This window comes from Microchirus variegatus, assembly GCF_963457635.1.
Source record: "Microchirus variegatus genome assembly, chromosome: 15".
NCBI classification, from domain to species: domain Eukaryota; kingdom Metazoa; phylum Chordata; class Actinopteri; order Pleuronectiformes; family Soleidae; genus Microchirus; species Microchirus variegatus.
Window position 1 is genome coordinate 20,990,456 of NC_139816.1, and position 18,424 is coordinate 21,008,879.

An 18,424-nucleotide genomic window follows, 5' to 3' on the forward strand; every position below is an offset into this window, starting at 1 on the left:
AAAAAAAAAAAAAAAGTTGAAATGTCACAAACACCTCAAGTTCACAACAAGGTTAAGGAAGCTGTGCATGAAAAGGTAAGTCTGCTGTCCAGGCTCACTGCAGTCTCAAATGATGGTGCGCGCACTGAGTCAGCAGCACGTTATTGTGAATGGAATAGTTGGGGGCCGGTCAGTAAGTAGTAATAACTACGGAGCTTCGGCCGCTGTCAGTGGTGCTCAAAGGCTGGTTTGTAGGATGAGTGTGTGGCCAGCAGAGGTGGCACTAGACTTTTTTGTCTTCTGTCATTTTGACTGACAGGGTCATAAAAATCCTGTCATAAGCTATTTTTACCGGTCACTTTCATTTTTTAAACGATAATAAATATTAAATTGCATTTAATTTTAATTCATTTTTTACTAAAAAAGAATGTTCTCTGGTGTGAAGTGAATGTCACAGAGAGTTCATAATCTGTGCCGTATACTGCCAAGTTTTTTGCTCAAAGAAAAAAAGAAAAAAGTCATCACAACATCCTTTCGGTGGTTTTGTTTCATGATAAAAGTCTTTCGCCGGAAACCGAAAATGGCTTTTTTGGCAATTTTGTGTGTGTGTGTGTGTAGTAGTGTGTATTGCCACGTGTGTGTGTATTGCCTTGATGACAGTGTTAGTGTGTAAATCAGTGTATCGTGTGTATAAGTCTGTATTGTGTGTATTAGCATGTATTGTGTGTGTATTACCTTGATGACAGGGACTCGAGGTTTAAATCTTGACGACAGTTGGTTCAGAACCTCAGCCAGAAGCTGCTGATGTTTCAGGACTTTCCTCATCTTCATGATCCTGACGATGGCAGCCTGTAAACACACACACAAACACACACACAGCATTAAACACAGGTGTTGGTAACCGTGGAGACCGTGTGTAAACACACGTCACTAGGCCTGTCACGATAACAAATTTTGCTGGACGATAAATTGTCTCAGAAATTATTGCGATAATCGATAATATTGTTGTTCTGAGATCATTTTCATCTAATACAATGATAATGGTATAATAATGCAGGTACACCTTTTCAAAGAGAAATAAACTTTTATTTTTAAAGAATATTTAACACTAGAACACAATAAATTAACAAACAAGCAAAAGCAATAAATAAAATGGGTTAGCTGCACTCTGCTGTGGTAGGCTACACCAGGAGTCCCGCCTCCCCACACACCATGTGACTGACAAGTGACTGACATGAAGGTTCACTCATCGTTACTCTGGCTTTACACAGCAACACTCCCGGGTGAAACCGACACAATATTTTATCAGATGTGCGTTTCGTTTAGACGGCGACAGCGTTTTTGGGGCTTAAAAACGCAAAAAAAATGAACCTGGAGGGTTCCAGAGTGGAAATGTTAAAAACGCTCCGCTGTCAACCCTTTAGACGGGAACGCGACAGCGCTGCTCACGCTGACATGATGCTGAAGTTGGCACCACATTTGCCCCAGGTTCAGCGTCGTGTCAGCGTGAGCAGCGCTGTCGCGTTCCCGTCTAAAGGGTTGACAGCGGAGCGTTTTTAACATTTCCACTCTGGAGGGTGGGTGATACCGATCCAGGAGTCATTTCAGCAATTACGCCGAGTCAATGTTTTGATTTTCGACTGTGGGCGACTCAGCGCTACTAGAAAGAGGTAGAAGGAAGTTTCAGCGCATGCGCGCGCTCCTGGTGTTGTTGTATGGCAGTGCTTCACAGCGCCACCTAGCCACCTGGCATGCATACTACATCAAATTTCACACACTTTAGGACCCGAGAGAGAGAGGGAGAGAGAGAGAGAGAGACGGGGAAAACAAAAAAGCATGCAAATGGCATTTATCACGGCCAGAAAAATTATCGAGCTCATTTTAATTATCGTGCGATTAATTGATTTATTGAATATCGCGACAGGCCTACACGTCACCTGAATGAGCAGCTTCCGATCCTCTTCGATGTTCTTGTGAGTCGTCTCCTGCTCCTGTTTCTGCTCCGTCTTCATGGGGACGTTGATGTTCACCCTCAGCTTCTTACTGCAAACAAACAAACAACCATCAGCTGGTAAACAACGAAAACATTATGTGAGGTCATGTGATTTACGACAACAACCGTATCTACTCACTTCTTGTATCCGAGGAAGAGTTTGATGACGGTGTCAGGTTTGAAGTCCACCTCGTCCACGTTGGCGTTCTCATCCTCCAACACCTGACAGACAGACGGACATCAGAGATACGAGTCACGTGACCAGTGACGTCATTGTCACTCATCATTGTCATTGTTCTTTTTCTGACCAGAGTAAACATGAACTCTGTTGCCACCTGCTGGTTCAGAGCTAAAACAAAAGATGAGCGAGGACTATAGTTTTAGAGCGAGGTTCTGACAGTCAATGCTGAGTGAGCTGTGGGCGCCCCCTGCTGCTGAGAGTCTGGCTGCCAGCCACATCACAGCACAGTTGTTGATCCGCTGCTGCCTCCATCACTAAGTCCAAATGTCTTATTTTATGATTTCTTTGTTTGAAATCTTACATTTTTATTAAATTCAGTGACACAATGTGACCACATGAGGCAGCAGTAGACCAGCACCTCCTGTGTCCCCTTGAGCTAAAATCACTGATTTTCTCTTTGAAATTCGACAAGACCTCTGTTGCCACCTGCTGGTTAGAGTCACAACCACAGTCGAGTGGTGGGGCATTTGTTTTACTCACCAGCAGCTTTGACTTTAATAAAATCTGCAGAAGCTGAACCAGAAAATCCTGAAAAACAAAAAAGAAAGAAAGAAAAACAGACATTAGAGAACAAATGAGAGAGCGAGAGAGCGTGTGAACGGGTGAAAGTATGAACGGGTGACGAGTGAACACTCACTGTTTTCATCTGAGTGCTGTCTGTGAGCTGCTGCACAGTGTAACTGTCCTCGGTGTTGTACTGCAACAGGATGGCCATCTGAAAGGTGGAGGCCTGCAGCGTGTACCTGTAAACAAAAAAAACCAACAGATTTTATTATGTACAAACAGAGAAAAATTTTTTCTTTTTTTATTCTTCAGTTTTTGATTCACTGTTAGACTTTAACAACAGGAAACTGAAGTATGCACATCCTGTGTGCTGTGATGTTAAAATCACTGATTTTCTCGATGGATTTCGGTGTGGGCCCGCTTTTGTTCAGTGACTAATAATCTGAATTTTCTTGTGTTTTAACTGAGAGGGAGCCTGTGTCTCAGGCTGGATCGAAAAGTTTTCCCAATGAGCATGTCATAGTGTCCACAGCGCCCCCTGCTGCTATCTGCACCTGTTCTTGAAGCAGTTTGTGACCAGTTCTCCTTTGGACAGGGTGTAAAGCCAGGTCAGCTTCCTGCCGCTGTGTCTGCTGGCATAGAACGCTGTGAAGCGCTGGTAGCTTCGCTCCAACTGCACAGAGACAGAGTTCAGGAAAGTTTAGATTCATAAAGGTTGTTTTTTTATTTCGAGGAGATAAAATCCTTCTCACCTCTGAGGGCAGAGCAAAGGTGTATGACTGCTGGAAAGGCCAAGACCCGGAGCTCAGAACCTGGATACTGAAATCCACTGTGAACACACACACAAGACAAGAACCTTTAAAAGGAACCCAGCCTATGAAGACTTGTAGGCCCTAATAAGCCACAATAGTTCTCTTGTACTAAAATATGTTGTAAGAAACACTTTAAATATTGCCATTGATTTAAAAATCTATAATATCAAGTACATATTTTGACATACGTAGGGCGCCATGCTTTCAGCTCACAATGCACTCTGGGGGCAATGATGTATAAAGGTTGCACTTGGTAGAATATCTATTGACCTAGTGTTTGTTTACGTGCGCACGGTTAAAGTAATTATAAAGTAAAATGCCACATTGTGCTGCTTTTGGATGCAATTTCCAGTCAAAAGGCAACAAGGGGATTGATGTGAGTTTGTTTGTGAATTTCTTTGCTACTGACAAGAAGAGGAGAAAGAAGTGGGAAGATGCCTGTGGACGGACACAACTTTCCAAAGATCCGCGGCTGTTTCTTGACATTTTTCTCCTGATGCATAAATGAAGACTAAAACCAAATGCTTTTCTGACAGTTTTCCGACATAAGGAGCATAAACGCCTACGGTGAGCGAGTGCAATGCACATATGACCAATGCTGCCACTCAGACAGACTTATCCAGACACGTCAGATGCAGCGGTACAGTGGTCCATAGTTGTTACCATGGACCACGCTTACACAGATAAATGTGAGTTGGATAAACAATAAGAGGAGGATGCTCTCCTCATTAATGTTTCCTTCAGGTTCAAATTGAAGGCTGCACAGATGACATGTTTATGTCGCTGAACAGTCACAACAGGGTCCCGAAGCCTGCTAGTGCAACCTTATGACGCCACTACCCAGAGTGCATTGCGACGTTGATAACAATGGCGACCTACAAGTTAAACTATTTTTACAAATGTTATAAAAACTAAGAAGTCAAGAGGGTTTTTTTATGTCACTTTATTATAACTGATATTAACATTTATCTTTTAAGAACTACAAGTCTTCATAGCCGGAGTTCGTTTTAAGTATTTTAAACTAGACTGAGCGCAGACACACACTCAAACAGAAAAGATCCACGTTTACTTATTTTCCCTCTGTTTTGAAAAACATTTGAGTTTGTGTCAACACATTTACAACGTACAAGTAAACTGACATTGAAAGTGTGTGATAATTAATAACTTTTTAGTTTTAAGCCACCACTTATGACGTTGTTCCCCTTTATTTTTTATATTTTTCTACTACAGGTGGCTGAGTTTTACTCATTTTATTTGTCAATCATGTCCTTTAGCAATACACTTGACCAAAAAAAGAAGAATTAAAGGGGCATCCATTTTAGAAAAAAAAGGGAAAAAAGAGAGATCATAAACTTATGTAAAATAAATTAAAGAAAAAATCTCTGAACTAATGGTATTCAGTACAAAACAAGGCATTTGTTAAATAAGACATGACTTATAGAGACATACGTGTTGTATTGTGTTAAGGTTTGGCAAAAACAGTTTTTTATAAAAAAAAAAAATATTCGGAAAAAGCCTTAAGTCTAAATAATTAGAAATGATGTCATTTGTTTGTTTTTTTTGTTGGATTTTCTCTTCCTGTGGTGTTATTCTTATTTTATGAAACATTTCTCATTTTCAATTTCTCTGTTTATGGAGCAAAGAAACTAGAAAATATTCACATTTATTTAAGCTGAAAAATCACAGAAGATTGGTTGAATTATTTAACAACACACATGACTTGATCAGCTATCTTAATAGTAGGCATTTATTTTAGTAATTTGTTAATATGGAAACCTAGTAGATCTAGTTGTAGAGACTGAAAAATAATCAATAACATTTTGATTTTCCTTAATAAAGCTTCAAAATGTCTAGAATTCTCTTAGAAACTAAAACGTTTCCTCATCGTTTCATGAAGATTCTGTTGACTATTTTCTTGATAAATTGTTGAGATGTTGATTTAACTCTGGAAATTATAATTTGTCCACAAGCAACTGATTCAGTTGGAATGAAAGAAACCAGAAAATATTCACATTTAAGAAGCTGAAAAACCCACACAAACACGGTTTGATAATTAAAATGTGTGTGTTGACTCACAGTCCAGAGGCTCAGAGTTGGTCAGGTGCTTCTTAAACTGCTCGTTCAGGTCTTTACTGACTCCGATGTCCTGGAACATCCTCTGAAGTTTGGACGTGTACTCAAAGCCACACGCTTGCTGCGGGGGAGACAGACAAGACAGACAAAGATGGGGGCAAGTTCAGTGCGAGACGCTTCGCAGTCACTGTGGAAACGAGCCTATCTGGTGGCGTGAGGTGAGGGCTGACCTTGAGTTTGGATATCATGCTGGCTTCTGCGTCGTCACTGGCGCTGTTCTGATGGACCAGACGTTTGGCCAACATCTTAGCGTAGAACTTCTGGAAAACATCTTTGTCCTCGATGTATTTGAACACGACCATCTGAAGATGAAACACACATGTTTTTATATCTCTGCGAGGACACACTGGTCTGGTCCTCACAACTTTAAAGGGTTAAAAATAAGGTTTAGGGGGTTCCGGTTCCGGTGTGGAGAGGATGGCAGCTCCAAGAAGGTTTTACCAGTTAACCCGCAAAAAACTTGATAACCGCTGGTAAAAAAAAAAAAAGGACTGAAAAGGCATTGGCTTCTCCCTGATCCACCCACAATACAGGAGTGGATAGATATAGTAAACGTCATTTACTTCATGGAACACATTACCTTGTCCCTTCACCTTCAGAAAAACATATTTATCAAACAGTGGGCCAAATGGATAAGATATGTTAGTATTGAACAGACAGGCGTACTGTATGGATGACCCTGTAATACTGTTTTTATGCTTTATTTTTGAATGTTTTATCTGGTCGACTAGTTTGTATTGTTTGACATTTCTTTATTTGCTCTTTTATATACGTCAATTTTTTCCCAATTTGTTCAAAGTTCTCAAATATAATTTAATTAGAAAATTCCAGTTATTATTATAATTACAATTATTATAATGCTCTCACAAAAAATAAATAACAGTGCTGGGCACTAGGTTAGCGCATGTCGCGTTTTCATGACGACTGACTGGAAAAAGATGCATGTGACGTCATGTTTACGTGCCACGACACCGGAGTCCAGGCACCGTTTACCAGTTAGCTCCGCTAGCTGCATTAGCTCCTTTAGCTCCGTTAACGCGCCTACAGTCGAACTGGAGTGGTCTGTTTATTAAATGAAAAGAGCAGCGCTACAAATAACCAGTGTACTACATATGTGTGCCTCTGTTTTTAAAGTTTAGCGTTACTTAAGAGTCTCATTTTAACAATCCGGAGTCACGTAAACATGACGTCACACAGGTCTTTTTGCGGTCAGCCGTCATGGAAACGCGTCAAGCGTTAACGTGCCCAGCACTAATAAATAAAAGGTGAGGAAATAAAGGAAAAAAAAGAATCAGGTTAAGGTTAAGGGTTTAGGGTTGTGTGTTAAGTTTACCACTTGGTTGAGTGTGTCCTCCAGTTCTGCCTCCTCTGGGTTTTTGGAGCTAAAGAGAAAACCACAAACAATCACAGCCAAATTTAAATCACTTTAAAATTGAAATTTAAAAATCACAAAAGTAAAACACTGCAACTATTTGATTAACTTCATCATAAAGTAATTGTCTGGACCATAAAATGTCAGAAAATAGAGTAGAGACATGAAACCGACCTCAACTGATCAGGAAATAATCAATAACATGTTGATTTTCTTTAATAAATATAAAACACCTTTCCTGATAATTTAATTAACTATATTTGATATTTTTCTTTTTCCAAGTTCCTGTTGACTAATTTCCCAACTAATTAATTGAGGAGTTGAGATGTCCAAAAACACAAAACGATTCAGCTTATATGATATGATTTCTTTGTTATATGGAGCAAAGGAGCCAGAAAATATTCACATTTAAGAATTGATTAATATTCGCCGCAGCCCCACACACGCACACAGACACATGTCACATGACTCCCACCTCTTCTTGAGTAAGGAGTCGCAGTATCTGGCGAGCAGCTCAGGGGATTTGCTGGACGACTGAGCCATCCTGGTGACAGCGTTGTTGTTGATGAATCGACCACATGCCTGCGAGAACAGCAGCAACAACATCAACAACAAAATATATTAAATTGAGTATTTTAAAGTGTCAGCTGTTGTGATTCAGGTTCTCAGACAATCACGGACCTTATCGAGCGCCGCCACAAAGCCAGCGTCATTGTTGAAGGCAGACATGACCAGGGCGTTGTACTTCTTGTGGACATCCAGCGTGGTCTGCACGTACACTTTAGGGTCCTGAAGGAGGGGGAACATGAGAAATAACATGACTTTACTGCATCTTTTCTTCCACATGCATTTTACAGTCAGACGTGTAATTAGGAGAGAGAATGTCAGTGGTCAGTACGTTGAGTGCGGCCTCTCCACACTTCTCGATGGCAGCCAAGCCCTGGTTGTGGATGTGAGTCTCCAGAAGCTTCTTCAGTTCGCCGAGACCGTCTGTGATCCTCGACACCAGGTTGTACATGCGGCCCAGATCTAAGACAAGATGGAGGAGGACAGGAAGTTAAGCACTGATTTATAATTTTCGTCTCAGGTCCATGTGGCGTAGCAGTGGCTATCACAGTTGCCATACATCAAGAAGATCTGGGTTCCCACAGTCCAAAAAACGTGCAGAGGGTGAACTGGACACTCCAGCTCCTTGTGAAATGAATGAACGAATGGAGTCAAACTGCAGCTTTACCTTCATTCTTGTCAGCATCCAGAAGGTTCTGGAACTCTGTGTGGAAGATCTCCAGGTGTTTCTCGATGAGAACCTGCTCACACTTGCGGGCCAGCTCATCCTGAGTGGACTCGTGGAGGTAAACCTGCACACGCCTCTGCTCCTCCAGCAGCCGAGCCTCAGCCTGTGGAGGAAAAGCAAAAAAAAACATACTTAAAACTTTGTCCCTCCATTCATTCATTCATTCATTCATTCATTCAGTCATTCATTCATTCATTCATAATTGTCTGCCCACCTTCTTCATGTACTCAGTGACCGGGTTCTGCTGCAGGAACTCTGTGCTCTCACGCGTGTAAAAACGTTCCGTGTCGGTGAGGAACTGACACTCAAAGTACTCTTTGTAGACGGACAGCGTGGGACCTTTGGCGAAGGCATCCTCCTCGTTCAGACCCAGCTCCACTGCAGTGGACAAACACATCAGCAATGCCGTTTAAAAATAAATAAGTCAGAAAATTACCACGATGTGTCTTTAAACTTAAATCAGGGACAATCCAAGTCAAAGCATTTTTTTTTTTTTTTATAGTTGATCCACATTCAGTGAGGTTACTAGGTTTTCAACGTAATGTGTCCCGGGACCCAAGGACGGTCTAGGGACATTTTATGAGTCCCAGGGAAAAAGGATCCCATTTTTGATGACCTTTTGTTTTGTCATTTTTGGCTGATCACACATAATTAATATTCATCTCTCACATATTTACTAATCACTTCCTCACTCTCTTTAGAGAACCTGAGCCGAATGTGGTGCCAACTTCAGCGTCGTGCCAGCGTGAGCAGCTAAGAAAACACTTTTGCGTTTTCAACCCTTTTGACGGGAACGCGACAGCGGGGCGTTTTTAAGATTTCCACTCTGGAGGGAGGGTTCATTTTTTTGCGTTTTTAAGCCCCAAAAACGCCGTCGCGGTCTAAACGAGTAACGATGAGTGAACCTTCATGTCAGTCACTTGTCAGTCACATGGTGTGTGTGGAGGCGGGACTCCTGGTGTAGCCTACCACAGCAGAGTGCAGCTAACCCATTTTATTTATTGCTTTTGCTTGTTTGTTAATTTATTGTGTTCTAGTGTTAAATATTCTTTAAAAATAAAAGTTTATTTCTCTTTGAAAAGGTTTACCTGCATTATTATACCATTATCATTGTATTAGATGAAAATTATCTCAGAACAACAATATTATCGATTATCGCAATCATTTCTGAGACAATTTATCGTCCAGCAAAATTTGTTATCGTGACAGGCCTAACGATATCACAAACTACTGAGCCATTTTTAAGCCATTTCAAAGACATAATTCTCCAACTGAATAACAACTATTTATCGAATCGAAAATACTTAAACTCTATGATGTAATACGTTATCGTGATGCTCAGTTTATGTACAGGGCGGCTAACCACGGCCTCCCTCACAATCTTCAAATACTTCTCCAAACCAGAGAACGGGGACTCCACCTAAGGGAGAACTTAGTTTTCAGACGGAGAAAAGTGCGGACAACACTAAAGTCCTTCACCATGTCGGTCACGGGGGTCAAGCTGTGGAGCAATTTAGATGACGAGATCAAAAATTCAGCTACACTGAGAGTGTTTAACAAGAAGTATGTAAACATGATTGTGGCTGGGTACAGGGCGACCCAGGGAGATTGTGGATGAGGTCATAGTCAGATGTCTGTTGACACTATACTGAGATGATATGTTGGTATGCCTTATGTAACATGTAAACGTATAAAGCTGTGTTCCACAACCGAACCATTATAACACTGCTCTAACTCGCAATGGAACTGCTGAGCTGGTCACTGGACACTGGACATAGAGGATGTCGAAGATGTGTACATATTCACATTCATGATAATTGGAATGTTATCCTTGGCATGTGGAATGTACATGCTATATCGGAAGCAGAGTGGACGCAGCCAAACGAGATGAGTTGGTGAAACTAAGCGTGGTGAGAGCTATGCGAGAGAGGGATGAATAAATCTGCAGAACCGGGCTCTCGCACCATCGAAGTTGAAAAAAAATGACACTACTGAAAGAGACTCTTGATTGGGCCGCTTGTGACGCTGTTACACCCGGGCCAACAACTCGAGACTGTGATCGCTCGTGACGGTTCGATAAGGACACATGTACGGACGTGCATGTAGTCTGTTGACTGCCTTGAGATGAACTGCAGCCTTATGCCATTGTTGCTGCGACGTCAATATTGTAGAAAGTTAAGATAATAAGAAAAAAAAAAAAAGAAATAACATTTTCTGTGTAATGGGGTGGGACTAGATAAGCTTTGCTTCTCCCGCTTTCCCTTTCGGACATTCTTCTCCCATAAAGACACAAACAGTCCACAACATGACTCGGCTAAAATGCTGTTGCCTGTATTTTATTGACATTTCTACAGCGTCAGATTTTACATTTTTACATCCGATATCCGATCCGAAACTGTCCCTATTTATTTATAATATTTAGTTTTTGTTTTATGAATTTATTCAAGATAACACACATGATGAACAGGAAAAGTCACCACATCTGATATCCAGAATTTAAGACCATATCTTGTGTCATGAATATAGATATAATATCCACATATTAGGTTTGTCACCTACCGTATGACTGGACGACGCCACTGATCAGTCTGGTGTTGATGGTCTCACCATTCCTCTCCCTTTCGATCAGCTTCAACACTGCATTTGTTACCTAAACACAGATGGAGGAGAAGAGGAGGAGTTGTTGATGTGACATTGATGTAATGATTTCATTTTGTTCCAGAAAGTCACACAAACCTGTTTGTTGAGGGGTCGGAATAAACACTCCCTCCAGGTGACCAGAGCCAGCTGACAGGAAACAGCAGAAGAAGAAAGAAGGGATTTAATAAGAAAAACAAACACTTTTACACTGCATTTCTGTTCTTATCGTCAACTCCTTCTGACGGCAACAGCATTAAAAGGCAAGAATGCTGTACACATTTATTTTTATTAGTTTATTAATTTAATAGTGAAAATCGCAAAAATACGCTTTTATCTCTTAACAATGGCAGTAAAAACCCACTGAAATGAACATTTCCTTGAAAAGTGCTTGCTAGTGATTTAACTAGACTTAACTAGCAGGTCTTAATTAATTAATTAATTAATTAATTAATTGATTAATTAATTAATTAATTAATTAATTAATTAAAAAATAGTTTAATCTGGTTTGTATTTTAACAGACCATTTATTTGGTTTTCAATAAAAATAAATAAATGTATATATATATATAAAATTAAATACAATTATTTTTTTTGTGAAAATGTGAATAATTCACTCTGAACATTCACCATAATCCAATAATAATTCTCAATCCTGGTCCTGAGTGATCCACTGCGCTTCATGTGTTACATGTCTCCCTGCTCATGTAAGAGTGTCGGAACAGGGAATCATGTAAAACAGTGGCTCCCAAACACAGAGTTGGGACCCAGAGATGGGTCATTTTTTAGGTTTCCCAAACAAATTTGCAGATTTTTTTTAATCAAGATTTGTGTGTATATGTTTGAATTATCAAAGCAGAAAATGAAGCTGCAATGACTTTCCCAAACATGTCAGCTAAAAAAAAAAAGCTTAAAGTGCGACTCACAGAGTAAATCTCGTAAATGCCCTTGCGTCCCTCGTCACACTCTCGTCTGACCCAGTGGCGGTTGAGGTAGGCGCAGATCCCGTTGAGGACCTTACTGGAGAAACGGTAATCCTCCCACTGCTGGGTGTAAAACTTGAGGACGCACTCGTCCATTAAATCCTCACCATCCTGAGAACAAACAAAACAGGAAGCAACGAGAAAAGTGTCAGCCATGTTTGGAGCTGTAACAAAATGCTAAGAAAAGAAAACACAGGTGCAGGTATCACCTTCAGCAGGCTGGTCAGATAGTTCTTCAGGAACTCTTTGAGGCGTTTGTAGAGCTCCAGGCCGACAAACTGAGCCCCTCCTGGAGTGGTGGACTTTTTGGAGGGTTTGGCTGGCGGCACCGAGCCTCGGCCCTGGCTGGACTGGTGGACACTGGTACAATAATTATATACATGTCTGGGGAGAAAAGGTTAAGGAAGTAACCAACAACAACAACAGAGATTAAAGCTCCGGTCCTGATGTTGAAAACTGATGTTTTTGGTCATAAAACAATAACTTGTAAAGCTAAATTTGTAAAGTTAGAACATGCAAATTATGTTTTGGCGGCGTGACAAGATTTCTCGTAACTTTTTTGACAATGTCAACAGAGCAAAAGTGAGCAATAACAGAAAAACTGCAACCTGCTACATCTCACCCCCTCTCCTGTCCATGCTCAGGTTAAAAGCTCCGCCCCAAAAAAACAGCGGAACCGTAAATCCTGGTTTTAAACAACGAAAGTAAAGAATCCAGTCACATGACACATGATGGCCAGGGCACTAAGAAAACCATTTTATTTATTTATTTTATTTTTTGTGTTGGGACACACTACAGCTTTCTTCTTTTTTTTTTTTTAAAAGGACGAAAATTTGACAGAATACAATTTAAAAAGTGTTTCATAAACAAACTACAGACCTGAACTTGACAATATTTATTTAATTTCTCCCAGAAGTTGAAAATAATTCCTTTATGTTGTTTCAAATATGATTACATTAATCCGATTATCAGATTAAAGGTCACATAGAGTGGTCCTGTTGCACATATATGTTAGTTATGGAGGTCTACTTTCCATGCACTGCTACTCATTATCAAAACATTGTTTTAACAATGTTTAAAAATAGCTTCTTCACGACTCCCCGCCTCAGTCCCTTTTATGACTTTGACCCGGAGTCAGACCCAGAGTCAGAAGACACCGTCGCTCGTGAAACACCTCCACAACGGACGTTATTCTTCTTCTGCGGATCAATGTACGCAACCGGATGTGCCCGGACTAGTGCCCGGAGCAGGAGGATCTGCTGTTCAGGAGAACTGCTGTTTATGTAACCGGACAGGTTTTGCAGAGATCTCACTGAGCCCGAGATTACAATAAAACACAGCGTTCTTAGCAGTGGCTGAACTGTTTGTTTCGAAATTTCAGGGCTTCATAAACAAGGTAATGACGCAGATACACACTAAAAAACAGCATTAATTGGAACTTCCGGTCTAGGTCCGCTTTAAAACATGGTACATTGTTTTCCTTTGTATATAAAAAAACTAATCCTTGTAGAAACACCAATTTTCGTGCGATTACGTGTGAAATAAAGTGTCATTTTGTAGATCAACATTTGTGATTTGATTATTATTTTTTGATGGACTTGTTAATTTTGAACACACACACACACACACACACACACACACACACACACACAGTGATTTCAAAATAATAGACTGGTCTGTTTGTTTGAATCCAACCTTGACGTGCGATAATGACAATTTAGGATAAATGAGCTCCTGGGATGATAAATTGGAGCATAAATATGTTAAATAATTAGTAATATGACAAATTTATATGCTGATATATTTAGCTAAATGTGCATTATGTAATAAATGGCCATAAAATCCTCCTAATATGTCACAGATGCTCAGGAATAATGTTCATATAACAAACTGAACTCACCAACAAAAACAGTAGAGCCAAAATATTTGCATTAAAATAATATTTTCCGGACCGAAAAGTTATGTTTATGTTTTGAAATTATGTTTTGGCATGAGGCGTCACCTGCCATGCAAGTCCTCTTTAGGTCTTTGCATGTATATCGCCATAAACTATAACATTATAAAAGGGGAGGCAAAAATGAAGGACAGTTCTGTCAAATATCATGCATAACGTTATTCCATCTGATATGTCCATCACTAGTCAACAGCTAACGTTACCATAAATTATAATACATCTTGATCTTTACTGAGTACCGTGTGTCTTAGAGCCACTCATTTATGATAAAAGGCTCGCCCTTGTCACTCCTTGCTTGTTGCTTATATAGGATACGCCAACACTCTGGCAACCTCGAGTCTGGGGGAGGGGGAGGCAGATACGACTCGTAGCAGTAGTTTGAATTTGAGTGTAGTAACCGTTTTTGGGCACATTGTTACAGATGGCGCCTTTAAAGGTCAAATCCCGTAATAAATTCACTTCAACGGATTGACAAATGTATTTTTCTGATTAATCAAGATGGCTGCCAATGATTTTACTGTAAAAATGAATAATTTTTTGTAGTCTACAGAGACACCGTGAACCCTCCACACCAGACCACATCAGCACACAAGCCACACAGTGATGTCACAGGATACGTGTAGAGTTCCATGTAGCGTGACTTTGCCATGCTCTGCCGTGTGTACACCTGCTGGATTCCAGCCCGCAGGTCGTCCCATATCTGGTCCAGGCCAATCTGTTTCAGTCCGTGTGGGTTCTGGGTCCGGTTTGACGACATTGTGGAGCCCCTCGTGCTCTCCTTGTCCTCTCCTCTCCCTCAGTGCCGTCCCGTTCCTGCTCCTGCGAGCGTTCTACCCCCTGGCTCCTCTCCTCAGATGGTTTTGGTCCGTCACTCACTCAGCCCTCACAGTCTGAAGTCATCTGGCAGTGGCTTGTCTGGAAGCTGCTTTGTCTGGGATGTGAGACAGGATGCAGTCCCACTCTGCACACCGGGGTGGCGCTGTCTGCCACTCCTCCACCTAAAAGCTCTGGCAGTCCTCACCAGATGACCTGAGAGGCGAAGAGAAACGCAGACTGTGATTAAAAACCCTCAGATTTGACACCGAAACCACAGGACCGAGCATGGGTTTGTGTGTGGACACCTAGCTCTGACACTCTGACCCCACAAACACTCTGCTGCTGTTCCTGACAACACCCTGACGTAAACTCAGCTAATGACAGATTAGTCCACTTCTGAGCCTCAATTGCCTTCCTTCAGTTATATCCTCTGTAAAGTAGGATTTATCTGAAATGAAAAGGTCATAATAAGTAGGGCTGTAATCAACCAAAGAAACTCTTGGTCGACTAAAGCCCTGAAATTTCGACCAAAAATCGAATAATCGACGGGGGATACTTTGCGGCTGCGGCTCTTTTATTTTGAAAAGACCCGCAGCCGCGGCTGGAGTTCAACAGAGTCTGACGGCTCTGACAGCGTTTTGCATTACGTTCATCTGCACAATATCATAGCCAGTGATATCAGAAAATAAGTAGTAATATCAGCACAATAAGTGTTGACGAATACAGAGTGAGACTGAACAGCGCAGCTTTGCTGCTGAGACACAAATAGACCGATGGACGCTGCCGCTGTCACGAGCGGGTGCGTCTGCAGTTATAAAACGAATCAAGGATTATTAGACAAAAACAAGGAAATATGCTAATAATTCTGATATGTTCATACTCAAAACGGACGGAGCAACCTTAGCTTAGCGTTTTTAAATGATATGTCATGTTTGTAGTAGAGCTGTGAAAAGCAAATGCTGAGAGACGAACTGACACACAGAGAGGAGGTGAACTGACGCTGAGAGACGAACTGACACACAGAGAGGAGGTGAACTGACGCTGAGAGACGAACTGACACACAGAGAGGAGGTGAACTGACGCTGAGAGACGAACTGACACACATGGAGGAGGTGAACTGACGCTGACAGACGAACTGACACACATGGAGGAGGTGAACTGACGCTGACAGACGAACTGACACACAGAGAGGAGGTGAACTGACGCTGAGAGATGAACTGACACACATGGAGGAGGTGAACTGACGCTGAGAGACGAACTGACACACATGGAGGAGGTGAACTGACGCTGAGAGACGAACTGACACACATGGAGGAGGTGAAATGACGCTGAGAGACGAACTGACACACATGGAGGAGGTGAACTGACGCTGAGAGACGAACTGACACACATGGAGGAGGTGAACTGACGCTGAGAGACGAACTGACACACATGGAGGAGGTGAACTGACGCTGAGAGACGAACTGACACACATGGAGGAGGTGAGTCACGTAGCGGGGCACTGGGCTCCTGCTTAGAACTGAACGATTCGGTGAACGAATCTTTTGAACGAATCATTTTAATGAACTGATTCAAGTGATTCAGTACACTCAAATGAACTGCCTATCCCATCACTACAGGAGTCAAGAAACACATTGAACTTTTATAAATACTCACCAATTACAAGCAAACCAATCACAAGTGAAGATGGTTACCTTTAATAGCCATTCAAACCTGTTTGTGTCAACTTATGTGCATGTTATCAGGCCAAATCACCAGAGGCCTCATGTAAAAAACAGTGCACAGCTTTCTTAGTGAAAGAGGGCGTACTCACAAAATTTGAAAAGTATGTACGCAAAGAAACGCTCAGATTTATAAAACCGTGCGTACGCCGAGTGCTGCGCACCTTCTGTTTATACATACATACATTTTTTGGTTATTTTGTTATCGTATGGATTAACATGGGATAAGGAAATGTTCTACTCAACGTTCAAGTCCCATTTTCTTACAACAAATTAGTTTGTAACTTTATTTTGGAGAGTTTAAAACATTGTAGACTGGCGTGTGTTCATGCGTTCACATCAGCAGCTGTGTGTCTATTTACATAAAGAAAAGATTAATTTGTGTATCAATTTCAGTTATTAGCTCAAAGTAAGACTTAGAGAAAAGTGTGACTCCCTCTCACACGCGCACACACACACGTTTGAAGTGTGCTTGCGCGGGACCAGTTTTGTCTTCAGTGTCCTCTCCGATCTTATCCACCACGCATGTTCAAACGTACGTGGTGTATCGTTGTTTGTCACAGAATAATTCATGTTTGTCACTGTAGACACATTAATATTATTTTGAAACACTCTGATAAGTTTCAGAGTTTTTAATATTGCAGCGTCTCCACCTGACAAGAGTTTGCGGAGCACTCCGCAAATTCTAACGGAGAGTTTGCGCTGTGGTCCGCAAAGTTCCGCGACAAGTACATTTTTATAAATGCCATCGTGTGTGTGAAAGCAAGCGTACGCCGTCTTTTTGTGCGTACACACGGTTTATACATGAGGCCCCAGGATATGTAAACTTTTGATCAGGGTGATTTGGGTAGTTTCTGTTGTCATTATGATTTAAAAAGAGTAAACAGTTGTTTGACAATAAATGGCTTCAGCCAACCACTAACCATGAGTGAAAGAAAAGTTTGTGTGTTTTCATTCATACTCTCTGACAAATGGCCAAAAAAATCATAAATTCTGTCAGGGTATGTAAACTTATGAGCACATCTGTGTCTCCTTTATATCAGCTCACGTCAGTGATGTTTCTTGGAAAAATCTTTATCATCCCTTTCCTCTGTATCTTAGAGTTGTCAAAAATGAGCACAAATGCATACAAAAACGGCAAACAGACATGTATCTGTATTAGTAAAATATAAATCTAACAGAACCAGAGGCACAACCCCTTTTTAAGAGTTAAAAGCTAGAGGTCAGGTCACGAACCATTCCATCACAGATACTAATGATGATGACTCAGGAGGCCTAAGTGACACAAGTGCTGCTGTAATTTAATCATTGCCATCTGTGCACGAGGAGAAGGTCCATAAATGCAGCATCAGCATCAAGCCACAGGAGGAGATGGAAAAATAAACCTGACATGTAATAGACAAACTGGGATGACCAGTCACACACACAGTGAATTTTTTTTTTTATCAATGAGAAGAAACAAAGAAATGCAGAAAACTTGAAAGTTGAAGACATTTTCTGACCTGTTTCATGTGACATTGACTTTATGAAAAGCTGCAATCAGACACTGACCGATATATAAACGACACGTGACGCTAAACTCAGACATGAAACAGTGAGTCAAACTGACTGACTCCTTAAATCAAGGAGAAAAAATACTGTGCTGCATTTTCCACCGTTTTCCACCAGTCATTCAACGATGTGAAATGTAAAAAATTTACTCCAAAATTCACCATAATCCAGAGTAGGGCTGGGTGATATATCAAAATGTATAATTCGAAATTCACTATGATAATCGACGTCACTATCCATGTCGATATATTGGATAATTTAAAAAAAAAAAAAAAAAAGAAAAGCGGTATGTTCATGTCCCTTTAAGATGCTCGGCTGTGTATAACGTGCGTCGTCACGCGACTCTACGCCCTCTGTAACAAGAAGGGAAAGAGACGGTGAGGAAAGGCGAAGCGGGCAAGCGGCTTTGTTGCTAAATCTGGCAACTTTCTGAC

At 41.1% G+C, this 18,424-nt stretch overlaps 1 protein-coding gene across 2 annotated transcripts in view; it reads right to left on the reverse strand.

The window, feature by feature from the left end:
* The window catches only part of LOC310937122 (cullin-1), a 33,860-nt gene that overhangs the window by 1,370 nt on the left and 14,066 nt on the right, over positions 1 to 18,424 (reverse strand). For both annotated transcript variants that reach the window (XM_083901319.1, XM_083901320.1), the window contains exons 2-21: positions 14,520 to 14,931; positions 12,158 to 12,332; positions 11,892 to 12,059; positions 11,065 to 11,115; positions 10,888 to 10,978; positions 8,543 to 8,706; positions 8,269 to 8,431; positions 7,933 to 8,063; positions 7,716 to 7,823; positions 7,510 to 7,616; positions 6,996 to 7,044; positions 5,833 to 5,964; positions 5,606 to 5,723; positions 3,470 to 3,546; positions 3,272 to 3,390; positions 2,851 to 2,956; positions 2,694 to 2,741; positions 2,112 to 2,194; positions 1,917 to 2,022; positions 715 to 828 (exon numbers count right to left, since the gene is read on the reverse strand). In XM_083901319.1, coding sequence (XP_083757445.1) covers positions 715 to 828; positions 1,917 to 2,022; positions 2,112 to 2,194; positions 2,694 to 2,741; positions 2,851 to 2,956; positions 3,272 to 3,390; positions 3,470 to 3,546; positions 5,606 to 5,723; positions 5,833 to 5,964; positions 6,996 to 7,044; positions 7,510 to 7,616; positions 7,716 to 7,823; positions 7,933 to 8,063; positions 8,269 to 8,431; positions 8,543 to 8,706; positions 10,888 to 10,978; positions 11,065 to 11,115; positions 11,892 to 12,059; positions 12,158 to 12,332; positions 14,520 to 14,659 — 2,250 coding nt within the window. In that variant the 5' untranslated portion in view covers positions 14,660 to 14,931. The remainder of the gene's footprint in view (positions 1 to 714; positions 829 to 1,916; positions 2,023 to 2,111; positions 2,195 to 2,693; positions 2,742 to 2,850; positions 2,957 to 3,271; positions 3,391 to 3,469; positions 3,547 to 5,605; positions 5,724 to 5,832; positions 5,965 to 6,995; positions 7,045 to 7,509; positions 7,617 to 7,715; positions 7,824 to 7,932; positions 8,064 to 8,268; positions 8,432 to 8,542; positions 8,707 to 10,887; positions 10,979 to 11,064; positions 11,116 to 11,891; positions 12,060 to 12,157; positions 12,333 to 14,519; positions 14,932 to 18,424) is intronic.